At 48.5% G+C, this 25,326-nt stretch overlaps 3 protein-coding genes across 5 annotated transcripts; 2 read left to right on the forward strand and 1 right to left on the reverse strand.

The window, feature by feature from the left end:
• Positions 1-2,624: 2,624 nt before the first annotated feature.
• LOC115911446 (lysophosphatidic acid receptor 1-like) lies at positions 2,625-3,596 on the forward strand. The gene has a single exon (XM_030962389.1). The coding sequence runs from the start codon at positions 2,625-2,627 to the stop codon at positions 3,594-3,596; it is 972 nt and encodes a 323-aa protein (XP_030818249.1).
• A 2,125-nt stretch (positions 3,597-5,721) lies between these two features.
• ZNHIT3 (zinc finger HIT-type containing 3) lies at positions 5,722-7,335 on the forward strand. Its single transcript, XM_030962758.1, has 4 exons — positions 5,722-5,821; positions 5,924-5,955; positions 6,028-6,177; positions 6,892-7,335. Exons 1-4 carry the CDS (start codon positions 5,742-5,744, stop codon positions 7,092-7,094), a joined length of 465 nt encoding a protein of 154 aa, XP_030818618.1. The 5' UTR covers positions 5,722-5,741; the 3' UTR covers positions 7,095-7,335.
• A 69-nt stretch (positions 7,336-7,404) lies between these two features.
• On the reverse strand, positions 7,405-25,190 carry MYO19 (myosin XIX). 3 transcript variants are annotated; one of them, XM_030962552.1, is made up of 25 exons: positions 25,141-25,190; positions 24,090-24,179; positions 22,377-22,521; positions 21,941-22,089; positions 21,604-21,717; positions 20,736-20,868; positions 20,451-20,520; positions 19,971-20,073; positions 19,662-19,758; positions 19,135-19,211; positions 18,689-18,779; positions 17,200-17,371; positions 16,930-17,003; positions 16,715-16,836; positions 14,986-15,099; positions 14,441-14,617; positions 13,432-13,578; positions 13,118-13,225; positions 12,523-12,593; positions 12,053-12,162; positions 10,151-10,314; positions 9,448-9,577; positions 9,217-9,302; positions 8,565-8,852; positions 7,405-8,160 (listed from the first exon to the last, which is right to left on the reverse strand). In XM_030962552.1, exons 2-25 carry the CDS (start codon positions 24,099-24,101, stop codon positions 8,032-8,034), a joined length of 2,883 nt encoding a protein of 960 aa, XP_030818412.1. In that variant the 5' UTR covers positions 24,102-24,179; positions 25,141-25,190; the 3' UTR covers positions 7,405-8,031. The 3 variants fall into 3 exon arrangements, 2 of the variants coding, with proteins under 2 accessions (XP_030818412.1, XP_030818413.1); XM_030962553.1 differs by lacking the exons at positions 7,405-8,160; positions 8,565-8,852; positions 9,217-9,302; ... (4 more) ...; positions 13,118-13,225; positions 13,432-13,578 and having other exon boundaries at positions 14,483-14,617; positions 14,986-15,095; XR_004061273.1 differs by lacking the exons at positions 7,405-8,160; positions 8,565-8,852; positions 9,217-9,302; ... (6 more) ...; positions 14,441-14,617; positions 16,930-17,003 and having other exon boundaries at positions 14,988-15,099.
• Between the last annotated feature and the right edge of the window lie 136 nt (positions 25,191-25,326).

Raw genomic sequence — 25,326 nt, forward strand, 5'->3', positions numbered from 1 at the left:
CCTGGGCAGGGCTGGCCTCAGCTCCTGCAGGAATTCCCTGTTTTGGGATCGATTTTGGTGTGTCCCAGCTGGGCCCTGTCCTTCTGAGCCCTTGTAGGTCCCACTGGAGGCTGAGAGCTGCAGCTGGGGGCAGTTCTGAGGCTGTGAGCTCAGCTGGGTGAACTTGGATTTTCCACACCTGAACCATCACTAAAAATTCAGCCTGAAGCCTCTCCAGTGTGGTCAGTGGTTATTGTCTTCCCCACAGGCACGATCAACAGATAATTCCACAAAATGAGGCCATTTCTTACACATACATCAAAATAAATTGGGCATCCAGATAAATACGTGTCAATACAATCACAGAGCTCAAAGGAAAGCAATCACAGAACTAAAAACAAGTGCTGCAGAAGGTGAAATCTGGGTAAATATAAATCTAAGGCTGCCCACAGCAAGGTGCAGTCAGTGCCTGAGGTGTCAGCCCGAGATCCTGGAGATTAGATTGAGTTGCCTGGAATCCTGTGTCACCTTAAACAAACAATGGGATTGCTCTTTCCCCATTTATAGGATGCAGATAACAATTCCTCACAAGGGTATGGTGAGGTAAGCACAGGGAATGCTGCACAGTTCCTGGAATACAGGAGTAGAGAAACACCCTTGGATTGAGGTTGTTCCATGAAGAGGTTGGGCTTTAAATTTAAAATATTTTTCATCTGGTTTTGGGAGCCCCAGCTGCATCACAGAGGGCTGGAATATACAAATCTGGGGGTTTCTGTGTGTTAAAGCCCACTAAAAAAGCAGCTTCCGCACTATTGTCTCCCCTAATCCTGCAACATGATGGTAATTTGTATGCAATTCTATTAGGGAAATCAGATTACAAATCTTTTGTGGAGAGCTATTTATACCACTTGATATTACTTTAATTACATTCTGATCTCACAACGTTTAGCATTTTGTGCTCGAGCACCAAATTTTCAAATTAGAGCAACTTCAAGGAGCATTTTCAGGAATATCTAGAGCCCTTTGGAGCCCAAATTCACAGATAAATTATTTTTAGCCACCGGGGTATTTTCAAAACCGTTTTGCTCTGTGGATGTTGTGCTCATCACAGGTGTCCTGTGCCCACCTGGGCCGTGCTGCCACTGCTGCTGGGAGGGAAAGGATTTGCTGGGCTGGCTCAGGGGTGGCAGAAATAGTGGGGCCCTTGTTCAGCAGCAACCTCACACCCGAGGTGAGGCTGCCAGGGCTGGGATTACAAAGGGACTTTTATCTGGGACACTGGGAGAGGAATATTTTATAGGGTGTTAATACAGCCCCAGGCTTGATTGGTCAATTCTCAGCCCTTATTTCTATGTTATCATTCCCTTGTGACCATCTGAAATGCTTATTGCTTACTTAGATTTGTATAAAGTATAATAATCACAATTAAAAAGTGTATTAATTAATTATAAAGTATTCCTGGTACACAAAAAATTGTGGGTGCTGGGTGCACATTAAACTGAATATACTTTCATACACTTCAATAGAAAAAAAAAAGCCCTAGAATTCCCCTTTTTAAACTCAAAATTATAGCCTAAATTTCTGACATTTTAACTTTGGCAGAGCTATCAGAGTTCACAGATTCCCACCTGTGGGGCTGGAATTGCTGCTGTAATGATCAGTGCTGAATGTGGGAGCCCATCAATTCAGCTGAGCTGCTTGGGAAGGCCGTGGTAGAAAATTGTGACCAACGAAGGTGAATCCTTTGCTAAGGTAACAATAAAATACGAATTGAATCAGAATAAATACCGTGGATAAATGGATAATTTACCTGGATAATTGTCTTGCTCAGCTGTTTAAAATCTCCCTGCTGCCTCTGTACCTGTATTTTATTCCAGCAGTGCCCTCTGCTGAGAGCATGGAATTTGTGTCCCCAGAGCTTGTTTTCCCCCCAGGTCTCAAGTAGTTTCAATCTAAGATCTCAAAAAACCATTTGCATTTAAAAAGATGGAGAAAGAGAAGCTGCACTGGTGTTGGTAGTGGTTTATTAATGACCAAGCCACATGAAATAAACACAAAATATCCTGTGGCAAAGCCATGGTAGTGGTGTTGGCTGGGTTTTAGCTGTGCTATCATGGAAGGATTAAGTGGGAAAAGGCATTTTCTGGGCTGTTGGGGTCCAGGCTGGAGACACAGCACTGATGTTTTATTTCAGCCCCCTCAGCCCTCCAAACCCACAAAACTCTGCTCCCCCTTTCCTGCCTCTCAAATCCTTTATGATCTAATTCATTTGTGAGTTACAGCTGGATTCACTTCACTCCATTTGAGAACATCCCTGAAGAATTTTTAAACTGCAGGTGTCACCACCCGTCTCCCCAAGCCCTGGGCAGGTTTTGCTCTTGTCAAAGGTTGCTTCCAGCAGCTCATCCGTGCGGGAAATGTGCTCTGCAGTTTGGGCTATCCTAGCAACTCCCAGGGATCGGCACAGCCCCCAGCTGGCAGCCCAAATATTAAAAAACACACCTGGTTAAAGTTTAACCCCCGTGACGACGATGATGTGGCAGCAGGAGCTGTGTGTCAGGAGAGGATCCGCGCCCGGGGATCGGGGTGGGAGCTCCTGGGGAGAATGGGATGAGCAGAGCCGGCCCAAAGGAGCATTTCCCACCATGAACGGGTTCCTGAACTGCTCTGCCAACCACACCAAGATCTGGAGTCACTACTTGGTGCTGGCCCTGGGCATCCCCCAGCTGACCATCAACGTCATCTCCATCATCTTCAACTGCACCGTCATCTTCACCCGCCTGGCCACCAGGGACCTGCACAAGCCCATCTCCATCCTCTTCTGCAACCTGGCCATCTCTGACCTCTTCACCAGCTTCTCTGGCTTCTGGATTTCCATGCTGTTCATCACCAACCCCGACATCACCATCTTTGGCTCCCGGGACATGCTGGCTCCCTACTCCCTGTACACCACGTCCATCCTGTCCACCATCTACAACCTGGTGAGCATCGGCATTGAGCGCTACCTGGCTGTCGCCAAGAGCATGAGGACGAGATTCAGGGTGGCCAGGAACCACTCCATCGCCGTGGTCTTCATCAACTGGGTCCTGGCCTTCTTCCTGGGCTGCCTGCCCCTGATGGGCTGGAACTGCCTGCACGCACAGAGCAACATCTCGGTGCTCTACAGCCCCTTCTGCGTCAACTACCTGGTCTTCATCGCCATGCCCAACGTGGCCGTGGCCTTCCTCGTGCCCCTCTTCACCTACCTGAGGATCATCATCATCCTGAGGAAGAGGAAGCTGAGGATGCAGGCGTGCGGCCAAGCCACGGGCACCTACAGGTCGGCAGAGACGCAGGTGGCCAGAACCAGCATCTCCATCTGGCTGCTGGCCCTGGTGTCCTACGCGCCATTCCTGGCCGGCGTCATCTTCGACGCGGCCAACCAGCGCTGCCACGGCGAGCTGTACCCGGGGGTGTACATCTTCAGGAACTGCACAGCCATGCTGATCACCCTCACCTGCCTGGGCAACCCCCTGCTGTACACGCTGAGGCTCCGGGCGCTGGGGGCCTGGCTGAAGGCGCCGTGCGGCCTCTGGGCCTCGCGCGTGAGGGCCTGTGCCGCCATCGGCCACGTCTGACCAAACCCACCCCATCCCAGGGTGGTGTATTGTGATAAATGAGGAATGCCGTGGTTGACTCCACAATTAATAGACAAGTATCATGTGTATAGGTTGAGAAAAGTTGTATAGGTTTATGGTTGTGTTGTGTGCGGCCTCTAGGCCTCATGCGTGAGGGCCTGCGCCGTCGGCCATGTCTGGCCCATCTACCCCTGCCCCGGGGTGATGTATTGTGATAAATGAGGAGTGTCGTGGTGGACTCTCACAATTAATAGACAAATAGCGTGTGTATAGGTTGAGAAAAGTTGTACAGGTTTATAGTTGTGTTGTGCACGGCCTCTGGGCCTCGCGTGCGTGCAGGTCTGTGCCGCCATTGGCCATGTCTGACCAAACCCACCCCATCCCGGGGTGTTGTGTTGTGATAAATGAGGAATGCCGTGGTGGACTCTCCCAATTAACAGACAAACAGCATGTGTGGGTTGAGAAAAGTTGTATAGGTTTATGATTGTGCTGTACCCCCTCGTGTGGTTGTCAAGGGACAGCTGGGAGGGCTGGCTTGTCACTGTGGTGACACCTGAGCTCCAGTCAGGGTTTGAGAGGTCTCCACCACTGGGCAGAATAGAAGAGGTTGATGGACAGAACTTTGGGAGGGGTTAAAGGGTTAAAAAGGAAAAAAACCTCCATTGTGAGGGGGCTGAGCACATGGCGGGGAAAATCCTTTGCTCCTGGCACCATAACCTCTTCTCTTTATTCAGCCTTCTGTTGTATTTTTGATGAGGTTTAAGAAACCTTCCTAAATTATGAAAAGTGAGTAGCTGTTTCTCACATTGTGATGCTTGTGTCCCCAGCTGTGTGTTCTGTTAATGCTGGACATTGTGTTTGTGCCTTCAGTGCTGGCTCTGAGAGCCAAGGTGCGGAGAAGAAGCAGCACAGAGTTTGTTACCAGAGGCTGCACTCACTGCTCTAACAGCAGCACTGCTCCACATTCTGTGCTGCACTCTGTTGTCCGGGCACTGACGGAGCAGAACAGAGTGCTGCTTTGCTTTTCAGTTGGTTTAGCTGGCTGAGGCACAGTTTTCCCTGCACTGTTTATTTTTCTTTCCCTTTTCTTCCAACTGTTCAAACCTGCTCTGGTCTGGGACCTGGGGAGCACCGAGAGCTTGCTCTTGGTGGCCTCAGGGCTCCTGTGGGCAGCAGCCCTTCCCAGTGCCACAGGCACTGATAACAGAGTGTGAAAGGTGCACATGCTGTGGCTCCACGCAGATATTTACTATTTGTAGTTTGTTGTATTGATTAGTGGTGCTGTATTAACAGTTCAGTAGTATGGTAAATGTAGTTTCGTAGTTAAAAGGTAACTTTTGTAGTTAAAATAGGAACTATGTGTGTGGGATATTTTTTTAAGAAAGGAATGAGGTACTCACAGAGAGATAGCAGCCACAGGACACCTCAGTCTTTCAGAGAAAAATAATTTATTGCCCCATTATCAGAAGAAGCTGACTTCTACCCAGAAAGAGGTACCCAGACTGTCTGTAACTCTTTGTTTTTATTGTCTCATATTGTCCTAATCTAAATTGTCCAAATTATTATTACTCTAATTATATTACTATTTTTTATAATAATTTTGTTACTATTAAACTTTGAAAATTTTAAAAACAAGCAGTTGGCGTTTTTCACTCATGCTTCTGGCTCCGCACTGCTCACTGCTGCTCTGTGGTATTTCATCAACGCACAGCAATAAAATCCCATGGACACCCACAAGTGAGGATGTTCTCACATTCATCACACACAACCCCAGCCGCTTGGAGTTTTCAGGGACTTCTTTCCAGTTTCTTTGCTTTGTTGTTGTTTCCTCATCTTTATCTATATTCCTCTGTAACTCTCCATATTTCCCTATTTATTTGTCTGTTTATTTATTTATTTATTCTGTTTATATATGTCCATATCCATATCCACTTCTCCTTCTTTCTTCCCCCATTCACAGCGCGCTCTCTCTCTATATCTAAATCCACATATCTCTCTATATTTATCTATTTATAGAAATAACTCGATAAAACGCCCAGGCTGCGCTCGGCGGTCGATTAAACACGCCTGGCTCGCGGCGCTCGATTGGCAGCCCTGGCCGGTGGAGCGGAAGCGGAAGTGGAAGCGGAAGCGGCGGGAGCGGCCATGAGGGCACCGGGGCCGTGCGCGGAGTGCGGGGCGGGGGCCGCGGCCCGGTATCGCTGTCCGCGCTGCGGCACCGCCTAGTGAGCGAGGGACGGGCTGGGGGGAGCGGGGGGCCCGGCCGGTACCGGCTGAGGGGGCGGCCGGCGGTCCCGGGCTCGTTTCTCACGCCGTTCTCCCCGCAGCTGCTCCGTGCCGTGCTGCCGGACCCACCGCGGTGAGTGCCGGGCTAGCCGGGGTTAGCCGGGGCTCACCGGGGCTGACCGGAGCTAACCGGCTCTGTCCGCAGAGCGCTGCGCGCCCGGTGCCCGGCGGGAGGAGGAGGCGGCCGGGCCCGGATCCCCCCCTGCCCCCGCGGGCAGCCCCGGGGCCCCGGAGGACATCCTGGGCGAGGAGGAGGAGCAGGACCGCGTCCCGCCGCAGAAACTGCAGCTCCTGGGTAACAAATCCCGCTCCTGGCAAACACTGAAATAAGTACGGCGTGTGCTGTGTGGGAAAGTGATGCTGTGTTCATCTCCTTTGGCATTAATCCCCTTTAAGTGGTGTGGTAATACAGTTTTTAGGCTCTAACATAATATTAAAATAGAAACGATGTGCTGTGAGATGCTTTTTGTAACTAGCACCAGGAATGGAAAAGGTAATCAAGAATCTCTTCCCATTATCCTCTCTGGATGGAGATAACAACAAACACACCATGATCCCAAGAGAAGAATTATTGCTTCCTTATCAGGAAAGCTCAGACTTGGAGGAACCAAGAAAATTGATTTACAAGATGAAGGGGGGAAGCTGAAATTGAGCAGGAACACCCTGGTTTGAAAGAAATGTTTGATTCGTGTATGAGATATATAATTGTGCAATAAGGTGTTGCATTTAAGGGTTAATCCTTTGTTAGCAAGGGGTGCTTTGGGGGAGAGTGGGAGTCTGAAATTCTTTGTTTTTTATTGTCCAAGCTTTGGTTGTCTAAATTCTTATTGTCCTAATTTTCCTGACTCTTTTCCAACTTCTAACACTTTAACACCGGTGCCTGGCGTTTTTCAGGGAGCTGAGCTTTCCCTGACAGCACCGTCAGTTGCTGTGTCCCCGGGAAGGTTTGCTGGCCCCAGGCTGGGCTGTAACTCGGCTGTAACTCTGTTTTTTCCCCTCCCTGCCCCAGGGGAATCGGCGGAGCTGCGGGATTTGCTGCGGAACCCGCACCTGCGGCAGCTGCTGCTGGCCCTGGAGCAGGCTCGGGACAAAAGCTCCCTCCTGAGGCGGCTGATGCAGGAGCCGCTGTTCCTGGAGTTCGCCGACTGCTGCCTGAGCATCGTGGAGCCTCCCGAGGAGAAGGAGAACGTCCTCCCCATCCTCCCCGAGTGAGCTTTGCTGCTGGGGGAGTGGGGATTGTTTCCTTCGTCCCTGAGATTTTTGTTTGGCGAGGTTTGGGTGCACTCTGCTGTGTGCCTTGGCCACTGTGCCCGTGGATGTCAGTGCAGAGCTGTGCTGGGACTTTCTTTTTTACATCCTGGGGCTTGACCTTGGTATTCTATGGAATTCTTGGGCAGCCACAGGAAATGTTGCTTCACAGTGACAATATTAAATATATTTGCATTGATTTTAATCCATGAGTATTCTGAAATGTTTTTGTTTGCTGGAGGTTTTTGGGAAAGGTCAGACACCTTGACAAGGCATGGAGCAGTTTATTTTAAATGACATACACAGAGCAGCCAAACATTTTCAAGATCCACAAGCAACAAAAGGAGGGTTCAGAGCCCTCCTGGGCAGGGTGGTGCTGTCTGGGGAGCTCTGCACACACCTGGCAGCTGCGAGAGCTCATAGATTTTGGTTCTGTAGATAAAAGCAAGAGCCCAGCCCTGCTTTTCCCTGAGACATCTGCCCCTGGTGCTGCAGCTGGCTGCTGCTCACCCCCCTGGGGACACTGGTGCTCAGTCAGGACGGTTGCAGGAATCAGGAATATTTATTGGCATTATTATTTGCTCACTCTGCCTGCTGCAGGCAGTTCAGTTCAAGTATTCATTGCTTCAAGCACCTGATCTGTTGGAATTGATTTGTTCCCATAGTGTTGATATTTCCTGTAAGTGGGGGGGAGCAGGAGCTGCCCCCACCCACAGTAAATGTAATTTAATGTTATTCTAAGGTTATTATAATGTGCATTATGAGGTGAGTCCCTCTCCCTCACGTTGTACGTACAAGGCAGCGCTGTGGAAGCTCTGAGGTAGCAGCAGAAGTGGACACTGAGTGATTTGGAAGCAGCAGCTTGCAGGGAGCCCCCCTGGAGGCCAAGGCCAGGGCAGGGCTATGTGGGCAGGAGCTCCTGTCTGTCCAGCAGGATCTGGTTGAGTCCCGTGATGGAAAACGCCTCCGTGTGGGGGCTGACGTTGGCAAAGTGCAGGGGGGACCTCCTGCAGTGGAACTTGACAGGGCCCTGCAGGGACAAGAGGGGAAGAGTTCAGCCAGATGTGCAGCTGATTTTGTTACTCACATTTAACTCTGGAGTGTGGGAACCACTGGGGACAGAGGAACTCCTCCTCCAGAGGAGTCCCCACAAATGGACTGAAGAGAAATGGTCACTACAGAAATGCCAGCACTGAACTGGACTGAGATCAGCTCAGACTCTGGAGGTTGGTGTGCTCAGCACTGCCCTGGCACCGTTTGCAGCAGCTGTGGCAGTTCCTGCACACAGAATTTGATGCCAACACAAAAATGTTCCCCCCCCCCAGACCCGAGGCTGATTTGTAAGTGCAGTTTCTGAGGGAAGGCAGTGCCAGGCAGTGGGAGATGCCACCCCAGCCTGCTCCCAAGCTGCAGACAGGAGGGAGGGGTAGGTACCTGCGGGAGGGCTCTGATGGAGGCGATGCCACAGCCCAGGTGTCCCCTGGGGCCCTCCTGCAGCCCCCTGAGGCAGCCCAGCAGCGCCAGCGCCCGCCGTGGCCCCGTGGCACTGCCAGGGGCTGCAGCCAGCACCAGCCCCAGGGGCCAGAGCTGCACAGCTGCCTGCAGGGACCACGCTGTGCCCAGGGAACAGGGAGCTCCAGGGGCCAGGGCAGCTCCAGGGCCTGCCAGCTCCTCTCCTTCCCCCTCGTCCAGCTCCGCTGCTGCCAGCGCGGCCGCTTTTGCCTGAAAGACACAACAACGGCAACAGCAATGTTCTCACATGTCCTGGGCACAACTCAGGACTGAAAAAGTGACTCTGTTAAGAGGGAGTCTGGAAGGACAGCACACTCCAGTTTCCATGCAGGTGAGAAATGAATTTATGCTGCAGGATGAGCCAGAAGCAGCACACCCCAGTTTCCTTGCAGGTAGGGAGTGAGTTTATTCTACAGGATGAGCCAGAAACAGCTGTACAGGACTGGCATCTGCTCTTCAGCTGGAGAAGAGTTTTCTGGAGCACTGGGTTTGCAGTTCTCACAGTTATTACTCTCTTTTCAGACCCCAAGAAGCCTCAGGCTCCTTTCAGTGCTGTCCTGTCCCCCAGACTCACCTTCCACCTCCTCCAGCCCCGCTGGATGGCGCGGGCAGCCCTGCGCAGCCTCTGGAAGCGACTCTTGGCCAGCCAGGAACGAACAGCTGGGGATGCAAAGAGAGAAACCTGAGTGGACAGGATCTCAGCAGCTCCTGCACACACTGGGAGATGGCACTTGGCCACTGCAATGCCCCAGAGTGACTGGAAATGTCCCTTGCTCTGTTATTTCAGCCCCACCCCACAAGTCACCTGCTTGGATGAGAGTTGCAGAGCGTTTCTCCTTTGCTGGTTTCTTCTCTTTAAATCTTCTCCAGCAGCACTGGATGCAAAATGCCTTCTCATTTAACACCTCTGCTCTCCTGGCTTCCAGGAGCTCCAGCTGCAGTGGAGAACAGGAGCCTGGAGTTAGGGATGGAATTGTGCTCACAGCTCTTCCCTCTTTTACAGCCTCTTGGTGTTTGCCCAGGGGACCACAGCTTCATTCCAGTGTCCTGTGACTGCTGGATTAGGTTTGGGAAGTGTCCTCACTTCATTGGTGCTTTTCAGGTAACATGGAAATGAAAATGGAAGCTCTTGGGGAGGAAGGTGGAGCCAGCAGCAGCAGGTTCATACCCAGCTCCACTGAAGGGGCTGCTTCAAGGCAGCAAGCTTGGCAGAACTGCCTTTGACTCCTTCCTCTCTTTCCCAGCCAAATCTGTCCTGTGGAGCTGAGGAAAGCTGCCATCCTTACTGGAATTCTGACACAAGTGCAGCTCCTTGTCCAACACAGAGGCCATTACACAAAGTGCTCTGCAGAGCTGGATTCTGATGGGTGCTTGATTGAGCTTAATAATTGGATGGAAAATGGCCAGTTCTGGTCACACTGGCTTGGCAGGAGTTTTGCCTCTGTCTGTGCCAGAATGGCCCTGAGGCAGGAGCACTCCAGAGGCATCAGCCAAGGAACAGCACTTACCAGGGAATTGGCCAGGAACACTTTGGTTTTGCCACAGAAGACTGAGGGGATTCCTGCTCCATTCCCTGCTGCCTGAGCAGGGCTTTGTCCCCTGAGAGCATCCTGGAGGATCTCCAGAACAGCAGCACGTGGTGCTTTGTCATCACCCATCGCTGCACTCTCACCTGGAAATGAAACATTGAGGAGAAGGCACCACAAAATTTGGAAATGGGGCCAGGACATTGTCTTTGCACTGAGATTTCCTGGCCACTTAGAGGGGAAATACCTGCAGCAAGAGGGGGTGGCTGAGAGCACTTGATGCTGCTGTGTTTAAGGCTAAGATGTGGCAGCACAGATTGCACCAGGTGCCAGCCAGCAGCAAACCAGTGTGGGTGTTTAAACTGGGCTGTGGCTGGGTGCTGCCTTCTCATCTGTCATCACCTCTGTTCTCCACAGGTAAAACTGTCATTTGGGGCAGATCCAGGCTGAACCAGGGAGGCTCAGGTGTTCTCCCACCCCAAACATCCCACATGGAAGCAGGAGAAAGCAGCAGCAATGCCATTAAGAATAGACTGAGCAGCTCAGTCCTAAGAAAATCCCATTAAATACTCAAAACTCAAAGCTGTGGGAGCAAAGAACAAAAGGCAGGGAATTGTAGCCTTAATGTACTGAAAAGTGCAGGAAGGGGAAGCAAATTCTGCACAATTGTACAGTTGTCACAGGGCACTGGGAGCAGCTATGGGGTCCTGCACTGAGCAGGAATTTATGGCAGCAATCACAGGTTATTAAAGCCATTTCTGGGACACAGTGCACAATTTTTTACATTACAAACAGTTCAGCCACATGAATCTCTTTGGAAATAGAGACAGATTTAATTCAGACCTGGAACAAGAGATTGTTGCAGGAGCTCCTGCATGCACAGGGCTGGATGGGTTTTGCATCATTCCATCCTGGATACTGTTTGTTTTTCTGCTATAAATATTTCTAAGGAGATGAGAGCATTTTAAGGTCCTGAAAACAAATAGAAGCAATTCTTGCTTACAGGAAGACATCTGGTGGCTCTGATGGTGTTCATGGGGCTGGGCTGATAAGGGAACCAAAAGCTTATCCCTGTGTTTGGGCAATTGTTTTGCTTTGTTTGCAGCTTATTACCCCCTCAAGATAAAAAGGACTAAAAACCCATCACAAAGAGGCTCTGCAGTTAATGGGTTTGTAATTGAGGGGGAAAGATCCACTGTGTAAGTAATTTTCCAGCCTGCACTTCCTTGCTTCACCCCATTTCCACAGGGTGAACAGATTTCCACCAGTTTTACTCATCTGAACAGGCTGGTCCTGCTTCCCACAGCTGCTGCTCATTGAACTGACCCACGGGGTGAATTTGGGGCACAGAAAGGGGCTGCAATAACCTTTAATATGAAATGTAACCCCCTGATGAGCTCCTCCTTTCAGGAGCTCAAAGCAAAGGCATTACCTGTGGGCTGGATTGTGTTTGTTAAAGTCCATCCTCACTCTTGCTTAGAAAAAGAGAAGTTTGCAAAAGGTGCAAGAAGCAGCAGAGTCCAGGTAAGCTGGAAGGTCAGTGATTCAGCAAGGAAACAAGGAGGGGGGAAAGAAAGGAAGGAGAAGGAAAATAAAGCAAAAGGTAAGTGGTTTTCAAGTCTACTAAAGAATCAACTCCAAATTATATTGGGTGAGGGGAACCCCAGACACCTCTGAAACTGTTCCACCCAGGAGGAGCACAGAAAACCAGCAGTGAGGGGTAAGATTTTAAGTGTTAAGCAAATTAGAAACTCAGGTTGGTGATAGGTTAAAGAAATATTTTGAGAATAGTGGTGAATACAGTAATTACCTGATCTGTGTGATATCAAATGGCTGCAGTGACAATTTTACTTGATGGCAGAGGGATTACCTGAAGAAACTTACCTGTTTTCTCAGCAGGATGAGAGTTGCTTTTATCCCACACTCTTTTTTTGCTGGAGCCCCAGGATTTCCTCAGCAGTTCGTAGCGCTCAGTGAAACTTTGGAAAGGGATCCTGGCAGACAAAATGTGCAGTGAATTCCAGGCAAGAACCATTACTGTAAATAACTGTTCCTTTTTGCTGAATGGTAATAACTCATCCTCTGAAGGGAGAAAATTCCAGAATGGCTTTGTGGATCCAGTGCATGGGATGCTAACAGACTGATGCCTGAATGGTCAAACAGGCCAGAAAGTTCAGAACTTGTGAAGAAATTCAGATTTCCCAGTAACAGTAGCAAAGCCAGGGCAGTAATTGTGCTTGGATATGCTGACGGTGCAAAATATTTGGGTTTCCTGTTTATAAGCTCTTCTGAATAACTAAAGGCCACTAATTGCTATAGAAATGGATTAAAAATGCTGAAGAAGCTGGACTTACCTGACTGGGAAACCTGCTGCACTGATGGTGATGGCTTCCACTATCCCACAGGCCTGCAGCTGGCTGAGAACCTGAGGCACAAATTGAGATGGTTTAGGCAAAGCTGATGCTTTGGTGGAAGCTGCTCCTTGTGTGCCCTGTCCTGGGCATCCACAGCCAGTGTTGGTATTTCCAGGCTCAGTGCTGGTATTTCCATGCTCAGCAGATTCCATGGGTGTTTAAAGCCTCACTGCCCATCAGATGAGGCTCTCTAGTTACAGCTTTAGCATCTGCTGCTCTGCTCCCAAAGCTTCTCAGCTTCCTGGACTCCAGGAACGAGCACAGTTTTGTTTGGAAGGTATTTGTGTGCCCAGAGCTGCTGTTGGAAGGGCTGTGAGGGCAGCACCCAAATCACCCCAGCCACAGGCAAGGTGCAGCTGGAAGAGCTGCTGTGCTTGGGAGCTGTGTTGGACAAGCACCTCAGTGACCCTGGAAGGGTGCTTATCTCAAAGGAGAAGGAGCTGTTTCAAAATGTGCTGTGCAAAGAGCTTTGCAAGTGACTCAAGATCCTAAGAAACTCAGTGCAGAGCCCTGGGGAAGGCTCTGGAGGAGTTACCTCTTCTCTCCTGAAAGTCATGGCCTTGCAGTCAGCGTTGGGCTTGATGCAGCGGATGTAATGGGGTGTGGTTCTGCTCAAAATCTCCATCAGGTGCTCCAGGGAGCTCTGCAGGAACAAACACAGGGCTCAGCAGGGCTCCTCCTCCTCCTCAGGGATCTCCCACCCACCCCATGGAGCTGCTCTGGGCAAGGATGGCTTTACAGGCTCAGTGTTAGAGCACAAAATCCACTCTGTGGATGCATTTCATCAAATTGTTGATGGTAAATCCCAGAAGTTTCCAAAATTACAGCAGAAACCTGAATGGGATGTACCTTGAACTTGGACACCACTGTAACAACAGCTGCTCTGTTCTGGGTTTTGGTGTTATTTTGGTTCTTTTCTGTCACAGGAAATAATTTTTGAAGCAAAGGATCCTTTGAGTTCTGCAAAACGTGGACCAGCTCTGGTGGAACAGCATCCTGCAAACAGACATGACCTGTCAGTATCTGGACCTGGCAGGCACCTGCACCTCTGAAAATAACTAAGAATTGCACATATAGAGATAGAACAGTATTTCTGATGCCAGATTTGATGTGACCACAGCTGCAGTATCAAATCTGATGATGTGCATTCATTCACAGTCAGATTTAGGAACAGAAAACAATGTTTGGCTGAACATTCAGCAAATCCAGGCAAATGTACGACTGCTCCCATCACTGCTCTTGTTACACAGCCTAAGTGAGCTCCAGCTCTCAGGAGTGGTTTAATCCCTGAAGGACAGACTGCAGCAGGCATTAGAAACATTCCTTTGAATTAAGAGATGGAGTTTTATTGCTGAATAAATAAATAACAGCACTTGCCATAATTGCTGGGGATGTCAGAGCTGAGAAGGGACCCTGCTCTCTGCAGACTATTTCACATTTCACTTATTCCCTGATGGCCAAAATTTGAGTACTTTGAGCACTTTCAGCAGTTAAGCCCAGCTCTTGTTTCTCATAAATTTATATGAATATTTTTGGGAATTAAGTGCTGTATTTGAAGTTATAAAAATGCCCTGATGCCATTAACAATTCTGCATCCCCCAGGAATGGAAGAAGCCCTGATTTGGTGATGGTTCACTTCAACCCCAGCTCAAAGGTTTAACAAAGCATCTGCTTGTGCCAGTGGTGGTTCAGAGAATCCCACCAAGGACATCACCCAGTTTCACAGGGCCTGAAGGATTTATTTGCAGCAAGGTATGTCCAGTACCCAGCACTGAGTGTATTTGTTTTGATTTAAATCACTTTAGGCCTGTAGGATACTTTTAAGATTTTTTAAACAGCTTTTTCTGCAAACACCTACCTTATTTTTCTCCACCATTGCTGCCAGCTGATAGCAGACTTTGCCAGCATAGTGTGAAATGATGAAGTTGGGCTTCTTACTGAATTTATCTCGACTTAAACACTGATTAGTGGACAAGGCTTTCTCAATCCTGGTCTGGAACAGGTCAGTGTTGGAGGCTCTGTTCAGGCGACACTCCTGCAAAGGACACACAACTGCAGCACCTCTTGTTTGGCACAAAGACCTGACTCTAAAAGCTACAACATTTAACATTCAAATGGTAGCAATTTTACCTTCAGAGCTGCTTTGAGAATGCAAGGCCTGAAATACTGGGAAGGAAGAGGGGGAAAGAAGTAATTGAGGCTTCATATTTGAATCAGAACATCCAGGATCAGAGGGAAAAAGACAGCTCAGAATAGGAGGAAGCAGATTTTGTGAAACTGAAGCCCTGCAGAAATATTATAGCTGACAGGTTTTCTATTAATTTACTATTTGTGTTTTATTTGGTGGCACGGGACAAAGGCAGGAACCTGGACCCAAAATTGAAGGGTTTGGATCACACTTACCTCATTCAGCAAGGAAAAAATGCTGAGAGGATTTCCCTCTATCAGGTCAAGGCAGTTCTGGTTATCCTGGTAGTTGATGAATGACCACTGCAGGCCCTCAGCTGCATATTCTTCCTGAAGGAAGAGGGAAGGGGTTATTCTGCAGCAGAGGGCACCAGAGCTCAGAGCTCTGTGCCTTGGGCAGCTGATCCAGGTCCTGTTTGAGGAGTTAATCCCAGCTCAGCTCCAGGTCAACACCAAGCTTGAGAAAAAAAAACAACCCACATGAGGATATCCCACCCCAGGTAGCTTTTGGGTGTGGATCAGAACCTGCTGGAACAATTTATCTGAGGATCTGGGAACGCCATGGATTTATCCAAGTGAGCTGCAAGGCTGCTTTAGAGAGCAAACAAAAGCCACAGTCACACAAAGCCTCTCCTGGCTGTGCTGGGATTTTCCCTGAAGGACAAGGAACAAGCAGAACTCCTTCCCTGGACTGGGACACAGCCCCAGCCCAACCTTTGTGTGCCAGGCTTTACTGCCTGAGCTCCACTTAAAGCAAAGCCTGATCTGAAAGGAAGTGCAGGGAGATGCTGGTTGGAATAATTGGTACAATATTTATGCTGAATTACAGGACAAACTGTCAGCAGTGTTTAACAAGCACAAGCTCTGGGCAGTTATTTGAAAAGCCTCCTGCCAAAAGCTTGCTCAGCACAGCCACTAATGGCATTTAAGTGGTTTGGGGGACAGCCAGATCCAGAGGTAAGAGGGCAGGCAGTGAGTGGGAGGGGTGCTATAACCAGAGGTCATGGAGCCATTTCAAGCAAAGCAATTGTGTGCCTGAACTTGCTTCCCATCTTCCCTGACCATTAACCCCTGGCATGCTGACCAGGGCAGGCAGGGAAAGCAGCCTGGCAACAGCAAAGCACAAATGGCAGCCAAAGAAATACTTGATCCTGAATAAATTGACAAAACCCTGCTGTGAGGCAGGAGGTGCCAGCACACTGCTGCCATAAAGAAAATAATTTCCCTGATTCCAGTTAATGGCAAAGAGCATTTTGGTAATGGATCTGCAGTGGGGAGGGGCAGAGCAGCAGCCCTGGCAGGGACTCTGCACCTTGTAGGCACTCAGAAGAGAGCTGGAATTAGCAGTGTGTGACCAGTGAGGGACTGCACAGTGCAAAAAAACCTTCTCTGCTGTGAAACAACAGCATTTGTGTCCCTCCTTGCTCAAGGATAAAGCTGGAGCACACTGGGGTCTGTTTTAAAGGCACCAGCATGGCTGGGGTCAAGCAGCTGTGCCCCTGGGGCAGGAGGGTTCCACAGGTCCCACGTGCTCAGGTGTGGGTGACAGGGGTCTGGTGGGCTCTGCCTTCACACCAAGCTCAGCCCAGAAGCTCCACTCTTTAGGGACTTCATGCTTCATGGCTGTAAGCGGAAACTTCCAAGAGAATCTCAATTCAGGCTGCACTTAGCTCAAGAATTGAGTCTCAGGTGTTCAGCTCTTTGAGGAGAAGCAAGCAGAGATCCAGTGGGGCTGGGAACAGATTTCCAGCCCCCAGGAGACAAAGCTGGGCCATTCCAACTGCCCCACACCCCCCTCTTTACAAAGGCACTGCTCCCTCCCACTGCTCTCTGTGCCATTACTGACTGAAGGTTCCATCTGACCACGGGCACAGCAATTAAAGTGACAAAAAGATGCCGTTTTAAATCAGACATTGAAGATTTGATCTTCAGTTTGGGGTATTACCTGCTGTGCCTTCAGGTAGTGAGCTACAAAGTGCTGCTGCAGTTTCTCATTGGCATAATTAATGCAGAGCTGCTCCAAGTTGTTTTCAGGGAAGGCTTCAAACCCATAAACATCCAACAAACCTGGAAGCAACGTGGGAGGACAGGGAGCTTTAGTTTAGGAGCAGCCTGGAGAGCTGCTGGCCCCTGAGTTAAAGCAGGGTGGGATAGCCATACCTATGAAGCTGGTCCACACTGAGGGGTCTGTGTAGATGTTTTCATTTATGACCAAAACCAGCCACTCAAACAACCTGCAGACAGCAACAGTGGGATTAGCTGGAAGCTGCTTGCTTGCAATAATCAGAATTGTTTCTTTTACTGCTGTTTCCATCAGTGTCACTTGGAAGGAAGAGGAATTTCTGATGTGCTGCCACGAAACAGCAGCAAGTGAATCCCTCTGGCCTCCCCATTCCCTCCCAAAAATCACCTGGATGAAGCCATCCTTACCTGGCATAGATGACTTTGGCCAGGCAGTCCCTCCTGGTCTCACACTCAGCCCTGGAGCATGGCTTCTTGAACACCTGCTGCTGTTTTCCAGCAGTGATTGTTCGAATCCTTAAAGATTCCAGGAGCTCCTCAATGGGAATCTGGAGCAGCTCCCCCGTGGTCTTCATAAACTCTTGTTCAGGAGAACAAACAGTGCAAGGTCACCTGCTGTGCTCATACCTCTGAAGGTAAGGAAGGTCTAGAGATTGTGTAGGAAAATGCCATTTCCATCAGCTCTCCAAATTAAATGGGAATTTTGGATCTTTCTACCCAAACTTGGGAGTAAGTTTTGCAAAACCAGACTCTTAATTTGGATGCAGAGTGCCCCTAGAATTCTGGGTCCTCTCTTTAAAATGAGTACCAGAAAAAGCTGAAGTGTGCCACACTGAAATTGATTTTCTCTCTAGATGTGTCTTTGTTACTTTTTTGAGCAGGGACCTCAAAATCCAGACAGACAAATCAAACAGTCATGACCAGGAAAAAGCAGGGATTTGGGGATAGAAATGAAGTGTAGAAGAATATTTGCTGACAAAGCATTTAAGATCTTTCTCAGCTGAGCTGTATTCAAAATTATTTGAATATTAAGTGGTTTGAGTTCAGAGCATGTGAAATTGCAGCAGGAACCTTCCCTATTCAGGGCAGTTTTATCTCTGAAGAAAATCCAGATCCACAAGCCTCCTGAAGACAGGAGGCTTGCAATTTAATCTGTTTCTGCTGCAATTCAACAGATTTGTTGTCACTGCCTTTTGGTCTTTATCATGAAAACTTCCAAGCTTTCCTGTGAAAAGCCCTGCTCTCCCTCTGGGTCAGATTTCTGCCAGCCCTGTGATGGCAGAGTAAGATTACAGACAAGAGCCACAGTTCTGCCAATAATCCTCCTGAAATCACTGGGTAGTGCTGCAGTTGCCCTGACCTGTCAGGGAAGGATATTATCTCTCAGGGCAGGGGAGCATTAGGTTTTTGTTTGTTCACAAAAACACACCTAAATTTTGGGTTGCTCACGGCTTTAATTGTCTCCTATCAGCAGGAGAGTTATTGTTCAAATTCTTTTCTTTAATAAGGAATTCTTTCTGAATTAAATGAAGAAATTAAATGAATTTAAATTAAACAAATTCGATTTAATAATTTTAAATACAATAAATCCAATACAGTTTAAACAAATTTATTAATTTTCAAAATTAAGTTATTAATAAAGTAATTAGATTTATTAGTAGTTAAAAGGAATTAATAATGAAAAGTAATAATAGTTAAAATTACTCAAGTGAAAATTTGGTAGATTTAATAAATTTTAAGAAATGTTAATAATGAAATAAACATAATAAGTAAATCTAAATTAACTAACTAAATAAAGGAAAGAATTCTTTCCATTCTTTCCTTTCTCTAATCCTTCCCCTTGGGCATCTGCACTGAACTAACAAGGCTCTGGAACATGGCATGGTTGTTGCCTCACCTTTGGTTTTGTCTTCCAGTTCACAAGGCTGAGATTCATCCAGTGGATTGGAGAATTGAACATTCCCGAGGTGCAGAAGGCCTGATAACACCTGCAATACAATCAGGGAGTTTTTCAGGACAGCTCCCCCCAAGGCAGGCTCCCCTGAGCCTTCCTTTATCCTGGAACAGGGCAGCTCCTGCACATCCTTGCACAGAAGGCAGATCCCAGACCTCTGTGTGTTTCCCTAATGCTGCAGCTCCTGAAGGCAAACTGAAATTCAGAGGTGCACACTTCTAGCTCTGACCTAACCTTTGGCTGCGCAGCCTGATGTGGGGCTGAGGGCTCTCCAGTGAGGAGCAGCAGCTGTGCCCAGGGACAGGGATTTATCCCAGCAGCAATCCCACCCTGGGAACACATTCCCAACACCCTCAGCAGCCTCCTGCTGTCCCTGCTGGGTGGCTGACCTTGAAAATATTGCTCTGCGTGGCACGGCCGATGCCCAGGTGGAACATTGCCCCTCTGGTCACCTCGAAGCAGTCCTCTGAAAAGCCAAACAATGCTCTTCAACAAGCCAGGCACACAAACAGGGGCAAGCAGAACATCTCAGCACATCCCATCCAGCTGGAATGGTCAGTGCAGAGCAGGGAAGCTGTCTGGGTAAATCCCACACACAAGCTGCAGAACCAACCCATTGTTTTTTTCTGTCAGGCGAAGCACAAGCAAAGACAAGACAGATTCTAAACAAAGCCACAAAGATGCAAATTTGCCAGGCCAGAACCAGCTGGTTTAAGCCAGGTGACTGATTTTAAGCTTTAAGACTTAATAGTGCCAAGTGAAACTTAGAAAGAGCCCCATTAATGCAGGTGGCTTTGCAAAACATCTGCTGTTGGCTGAGCAGGGGATGGAACAGGATCTATTTCTGCCTGCCTCCCTTTAAAGTTCCAACCATTCTTAACAGATTGATTAATTAGTTAGTGAAGCTAATCTTTACCATCTAAGTTTCTTTCAGAGTTTGGCAGCCAGCGGTACTCAGCCCCTTCTGGAAGGTTCCACTCCAGCCTCTCCTCTGCAGTAGCACCTTTTGTGATCTGGAGGCAGAAAACAAGGTAAAAATTGAATTCTGCCTTTGGTGTTTACAGCTCCCAGACAGTGAAGAATAACATACTGGAAGGATGATTTAATTTGGAAGCCTGGGAGACAGGGAAACTGGTAATTATTAAAAGTTGCAATTGTGCTAAATCTGGTGATTCCATCCCTGCTGTGTGTCAGAAGTACTCAGCAAAATTAACTGTAGGCAAACCTGATAAAAAATATGGAAGTTTCTTTCGTTGGGGGCCTGATAGGCAACTCTTGTTTTCTCCAGAAGGAAAGTCTGGATGGAAGCACCAGTCAGATGATGAAATCTAGAGAGGGAAAAAGAGCAAAGATTTCAACAAAACCTCTTCACAGAATCCAAGAGGGTTGTGTTGTTCTGAGACCAACTGACTGTGAATGCTTTGCAGTTCACCTTCAGTTTTGTTCATATTTTATTCAGAGTTCTTAACTACATCTCTGTTTTTCCATTGCACTCTTTTAGAGACCTTTAGGGTGAAAGGTTGCAGGAAAAGAAAACAAACCCAGAAAGGAAAATAATAACAGTTTAAACTGCCAGCAAACCAAAATATGCTCTAAAGACATACAATATTCTATGGCAGATTTCAGAAATAAGCTTTAGAGGAACAAAATTATAAAGATTTAAAGGACCAAGACAAGAGGTAAGGTTTTACCCAGTGATTCCTACCTGTCTAGCTGGAGCTGGATGTATTTCCCAAACCTGCTGCTGTTGCTGTTCCGCAGGGTGCAGGCGTTCCCTGTGAAATTGCCAGTGGCAGACACAGACAATCAGAGTGGTCCCACTCTGCCAGGCAGCACATACAGGTATTTGGGGTGCTCTGTAAGCAGCTCCAGTATTTGAAGAGTTTGTTTGTAAGGAGAGGACCAAGAGATAGCTTAGACTCGTGTGGGAACAAAGGAAATTCCCACAGTGGCCATTACTTTACTTTGCTGTTAAAAAAGCCACATTTACCAAATGCTTCCATGACAGGGTTGGAATCCAGCACTCTCTTCTCTATCCTCTCCACAGTTTCATTGCCTTTTGGGGAGATAACTGAGGCAGCAACAGAGGCATAGAACTTCATAAGGCAGCGAGAGGTCCAGGTCTGCAAGGGAGAGATGTGACAGTAGCTCTTTGTCTTTAACATGTTATCAGTGATGGCAGTGGAGCAGTGCTGCCTTCTGGAAACACAGGGTGCAGGTGGAGGGGAGGCTAAGGAGAGGAACTGTGTCAGGTTTGGAGCTCTGGTTCAGTGGGAACTCTGTGCCACAGACACACATTTCAGAGCTGCTGCAGTGGGAGTGCTCCATGGAGGTGTCACCATCTGGAGGCTCAGCCAGAACGAACAGCTACTGCCTTGGGATGGAGTGAATGTGAATGGATTTTGAGTCATTAACATTCAGCAAAACATCTTATTCTTGGGCTCTAAAATACCCTCAGCATTGTCCTAGCAGGGATGGACCATCACAGGGGCCAGGGCAGGAGCTGCACCCACTGCTCCAGGTCTGTACAGAGGGTTTGCTGAGACACCCAGAGCTGCCTGACAGACCAGGCTGAGGCACGAACTCAGGTGCAATTCCTGCTGAACGATTCAAAGCCAGCCCTCCAGAAATGACAGATGTCACCTGAAGAGCTGCTATATTAAGCAGAGTGTGTTTAACTGCAGCAATCACTTAATGCTTCACACACATTTCAAGAGAGTCGTGCTGGGCAGATTGGCTACGTGCTGTGTCAGAGGGGTTTTAATTCATCTTTGCTCATTCACTGCACTACTCTGTGCTACAAATCACTGGCAGAGCTCAAAACTTGAGAGCAATGTCACAGAAAAACATTTCCTTACCTTCCCAGCACCACTTTCTCCACTCACAATGATGGACTGGTTCACAGGGTCCATCTGTTTTTGGACGTTCCTGTAGGTTTGCTCGGCCACTGCAAAGATGTGAGGTTTTAAATCCTGGCAGTGAAAGAGAATAGTCATCTTTAAGAGTACAGTAATCAACAGCAATGGATAGCAAGGGTCATCTCAAATTCACCTGAAGACAGCATTGCTCTTTTAACAGAACTAATATTTCACAAGAAATGGGGTTTATCCCGTGGGAGTATTTTCTCAGATAAATTTGGAGCAGTTTGACACCTGGGCTCTGCAGAAGGACAGTGATCTCAAACACAAGGGTTACCTGAGGACAAAGTGCAACGTGGTACTCCCTCATGAGCTCAGGTGAGTAGAGGCAGGAGAAAGGCTGGAAAGGATTTAAAGCCACCAGGCTGCAGCCAGCATTTGTGTAGAACAGGTTGACTCTGTATCTTGCTTGAAGACATTTCAGAACTGAAAAGCAACACCTTCTGTCAGCATCTTTTGCAAAGTGTGTTTGACCCTTGCTGTGCCTGTTGGTAACAAGAGTCTCAGGTGTGTTACCTGTCAGGTTTAACAGAGAATGAGGTGACCAAGAGAGTGCTGCAGGTGTAATATATATAACTGTAGGTGTAATATATGTAACTGTAGGTGTACTATACACAACTGTAGGTGTAATATACATAACTCCTATGCTGATGGTGTTAATGCAGTGAGAACAGGGCAAGGGATCCCTCAGCAGACACTCCCTGGCTGCTCACCTGTCCTGGTTGTCACCGGGTTCACCTTGGTGAGGTCATCAAAAAGATGCAGTTTCTCTTCATCACCGAGGAAGGCTCTAAATTCTTCTTCAAATGATTCACTGAGGTCATTCTGCATGAGAGAATCTTCCCTTTGGCCATTTTCCTGGAGGGGATGTCAGATCAGCACCAGTGAAAGGTGAAGAGCTGGACTTTCACCTCATCTCCTGCTCCAGCTCTTCTGCTGCTTCCATGTCACTGAGTTTCAGTCTCAGCAGGAGCCAGACCCCAGGATGTGAGAGCTACTCCTCCTCCCAGCTGCTCTGATGTTAGAAAAGGGTTCTGGCTGTGACAGAGGCACTCAGAGCACGTGGCCTTGGGCTCACACTGCAGCTCTGCACACACACACACACACACACCCCATGCTCTTGCAACTGGCTCATTTCTAAGCCTCTGCATGTCATGCATTCAATCCAAGCAGTGCCCTGGGCTCAGGGAGGCAGGAAGGGCTGGCTGCAGGTACAGCTGGAAGCCCCTGCAGGCCAAAACAAATGCAGCTTTCCTAGCAGAGGCTCTCATTTTCAGGGTGAAACCTGCAGAGTGCACACATCACAGCCAGGGCACAGGAATGGTGCTGGGAGAGGAGCTGCCCTGCCTTAGCTGAAGTTCTGTCCCCTTTCAATCACTTAAAATATTCAAATCCCAGCCTCTGGGCTCCGATGTCCTTGACAACATTATTTGGAAGGGCACACTTGTTGTATGTAATGGAAAACCAGCCAGAAGAGAGATTCCAGGACCTGTTTGCCATTGCTGGGGAAAGGAGAGGCTAGAAGAGAAAGTGAAGAATGGAAAAGACGCCAGTCCTGATTTCTGCACTCTGTACACTCCTCTTGTTATGTCCTTCTCTTTGACAGAAAGTTCTCCAAGCTATCCCTGCTCACCTGCACCACAAGCTAACCCATGGGCAGCATCACCTTGTTTATACAGAAAATGCTAAATTTAGTCAGCAGCATTCCTACTATGTGAGCTGAGCTCATTAATATAAGGGAAATGCACTGCAAATCCCACTTAGCATGTTCCAAAAAAAAAAAAAAAAGCTACTCATTTAGGAGCATTTTTATCTTTTGCAGACAGTATAAATACTTCATTTCCAGTGATACAGAATTTTACACAGTAAGGGAAAAAAAAAAGCTTAGCAATGCAGTAAAGCCCTGCCACCCAAGTGATTTCTGTTATTCTCCTCTGAATGAGCATTAAGCAGCTTGCTGCTGTCAGAGAACAGACACCACAATTAGGAAACACTGCATGGGCTGAGGAGTTCCTGCCCATTCCCCTTTCCCCCCGTGCCCCTGTGTCACACCAGGCAAGTTAAACCCACTGAGAGACTGCACGGCCTGAGGAAGGGCTTGGTTCTGCTGCCCTGCTCAGCCAAAAGTAAAAGAATATTTGACAATAAATCCCAACTCTCGTGTCCATTCAGCTTCCTGAACAAACACCCTTAGGATGCGCTTGCTGCCTGCATGAACACCTGCCCTGTTAGAGCCCAGGGCACAGCAAAAATCACTGCCTGGTGTCTCTAATTCAGCTCAAACCCACAGTAAACAGGTCCAGTCAATTCATGAAGCAGGGGTGAATATTCATTAGTAGTTACCTAATCTTGACTGCGTGGAAATAAGCCAAGAATTCTCTCCTGGCAGTTACATTTAATTAGCACACACAATTCCTGCTTTTTACCTGCTTTGGCATCTTGTCCAGGCCTGTGGACGGGAACACTGGAGAGGGCCTTTACTTTGGGGAACTTCATTCAAATCACACTGGAGAATGCTTAAATAAAGAAAACAAAAAGGAGTTTAGATAAAAACAACTCTGGGCATGTCATTCTCCAGTGGGTTCCACAAGCAAATCCCAAAGACTTCAGACAGAATTACTGATCCCAGTGGAGCACAAGTAACACTGCAGCTGGAAATCCTAACCAGAGTGATGGCCAAGTGCTGCTGCCCTGCAAATAAAGCTTTTTTTTTGGAGGGAATTGTGTATCTTCCCTTCCATCAGGACTAAAATACTTTGCTTTTCTTTAATAAATCAAGTTTTATTGGCAAGAAGCTGCAACTACTTGTTAAATTCCTCCTGTTTGGAGAAACAGGGCACATCTGAGGGTCTGACAGTGCCAGAGAAGCCAGAGCTTTGGGAAGGGGAGTGACTCGGAGAGGTTTGTGTTGTTCCCTTCCTGTTTCCTCTGAAAATCTCTGGGAGCGAACCCAAGGTGAGTCAGGCCCTTTGAATTTCTGTGATAAACGCTGAGGTTCCAGTCACACCGCCAGGAAGAATTCCCTCCTTCCTGCAGCTGAGCCTGCCATTACTTCCATTCCTTTTCTATTCTAATTCTATTCTATTCCACTCTAATTCTATTCTAATTTTGTTCTATTATACTCTAACTGTTTTAATTCTATTCTAATTCCACTCGATTCCATTCCTATTCAGTTCCTCTTCCATTGTTATTCCTACTCCATCCCTAATTTCCTTCCTAACCCGGCACTCGGAGTCAGTTTGGAGTCCGGGGCGCGATCGCATCCCCAAAGCTCTGTCAGATCCATCCCTGCAGAGCCTTTTGCGCCAGCAGATCCCGGGGGACACAGAGGACACGCGGGTGACATAGAGGACACGCCGGGGACACGCGGGGACCCGGGCGGGCGGGACCCCAGGGTGGCGGGCGCGGTGTCCCCTCAGGGCCGCGGCTGAGGCGGTACCGGGCAGGACGGGAGGGCAGGGCCGGCTCAGGACTTACCGCGGGCGGCAGCGGGGCCGGGGCCGGGAGCGGGAGCGGAGCGGGGCGGGCGGGCTGGGGAGGCGGAACCGGGGAGGGGCTCGGGCGCTGCGGAAGCGGCGAAAGTGCGGGCGGGGAACGCGGCCCGGCTTTACTGGGCCCGGCTCCACCCCGGCCCCGCTTTACCCGGGCCCGGCTTTACCCCGG

Source organism: Camarhynchus parvulus, chromosome 19 (genome assembly GCF_901933205.1).
Source record: "Camarhynchus parvulus chromosome 19, STF_HiC, whole genome shotgun sequence".
In the NCBI taxonomy this organism is placed as follows: Eukaryota; Metazoa; Chordata; class Aves; order Passeriformes; family Thraupidae; genus Camarhynchus; species Camarhynchus parvulus.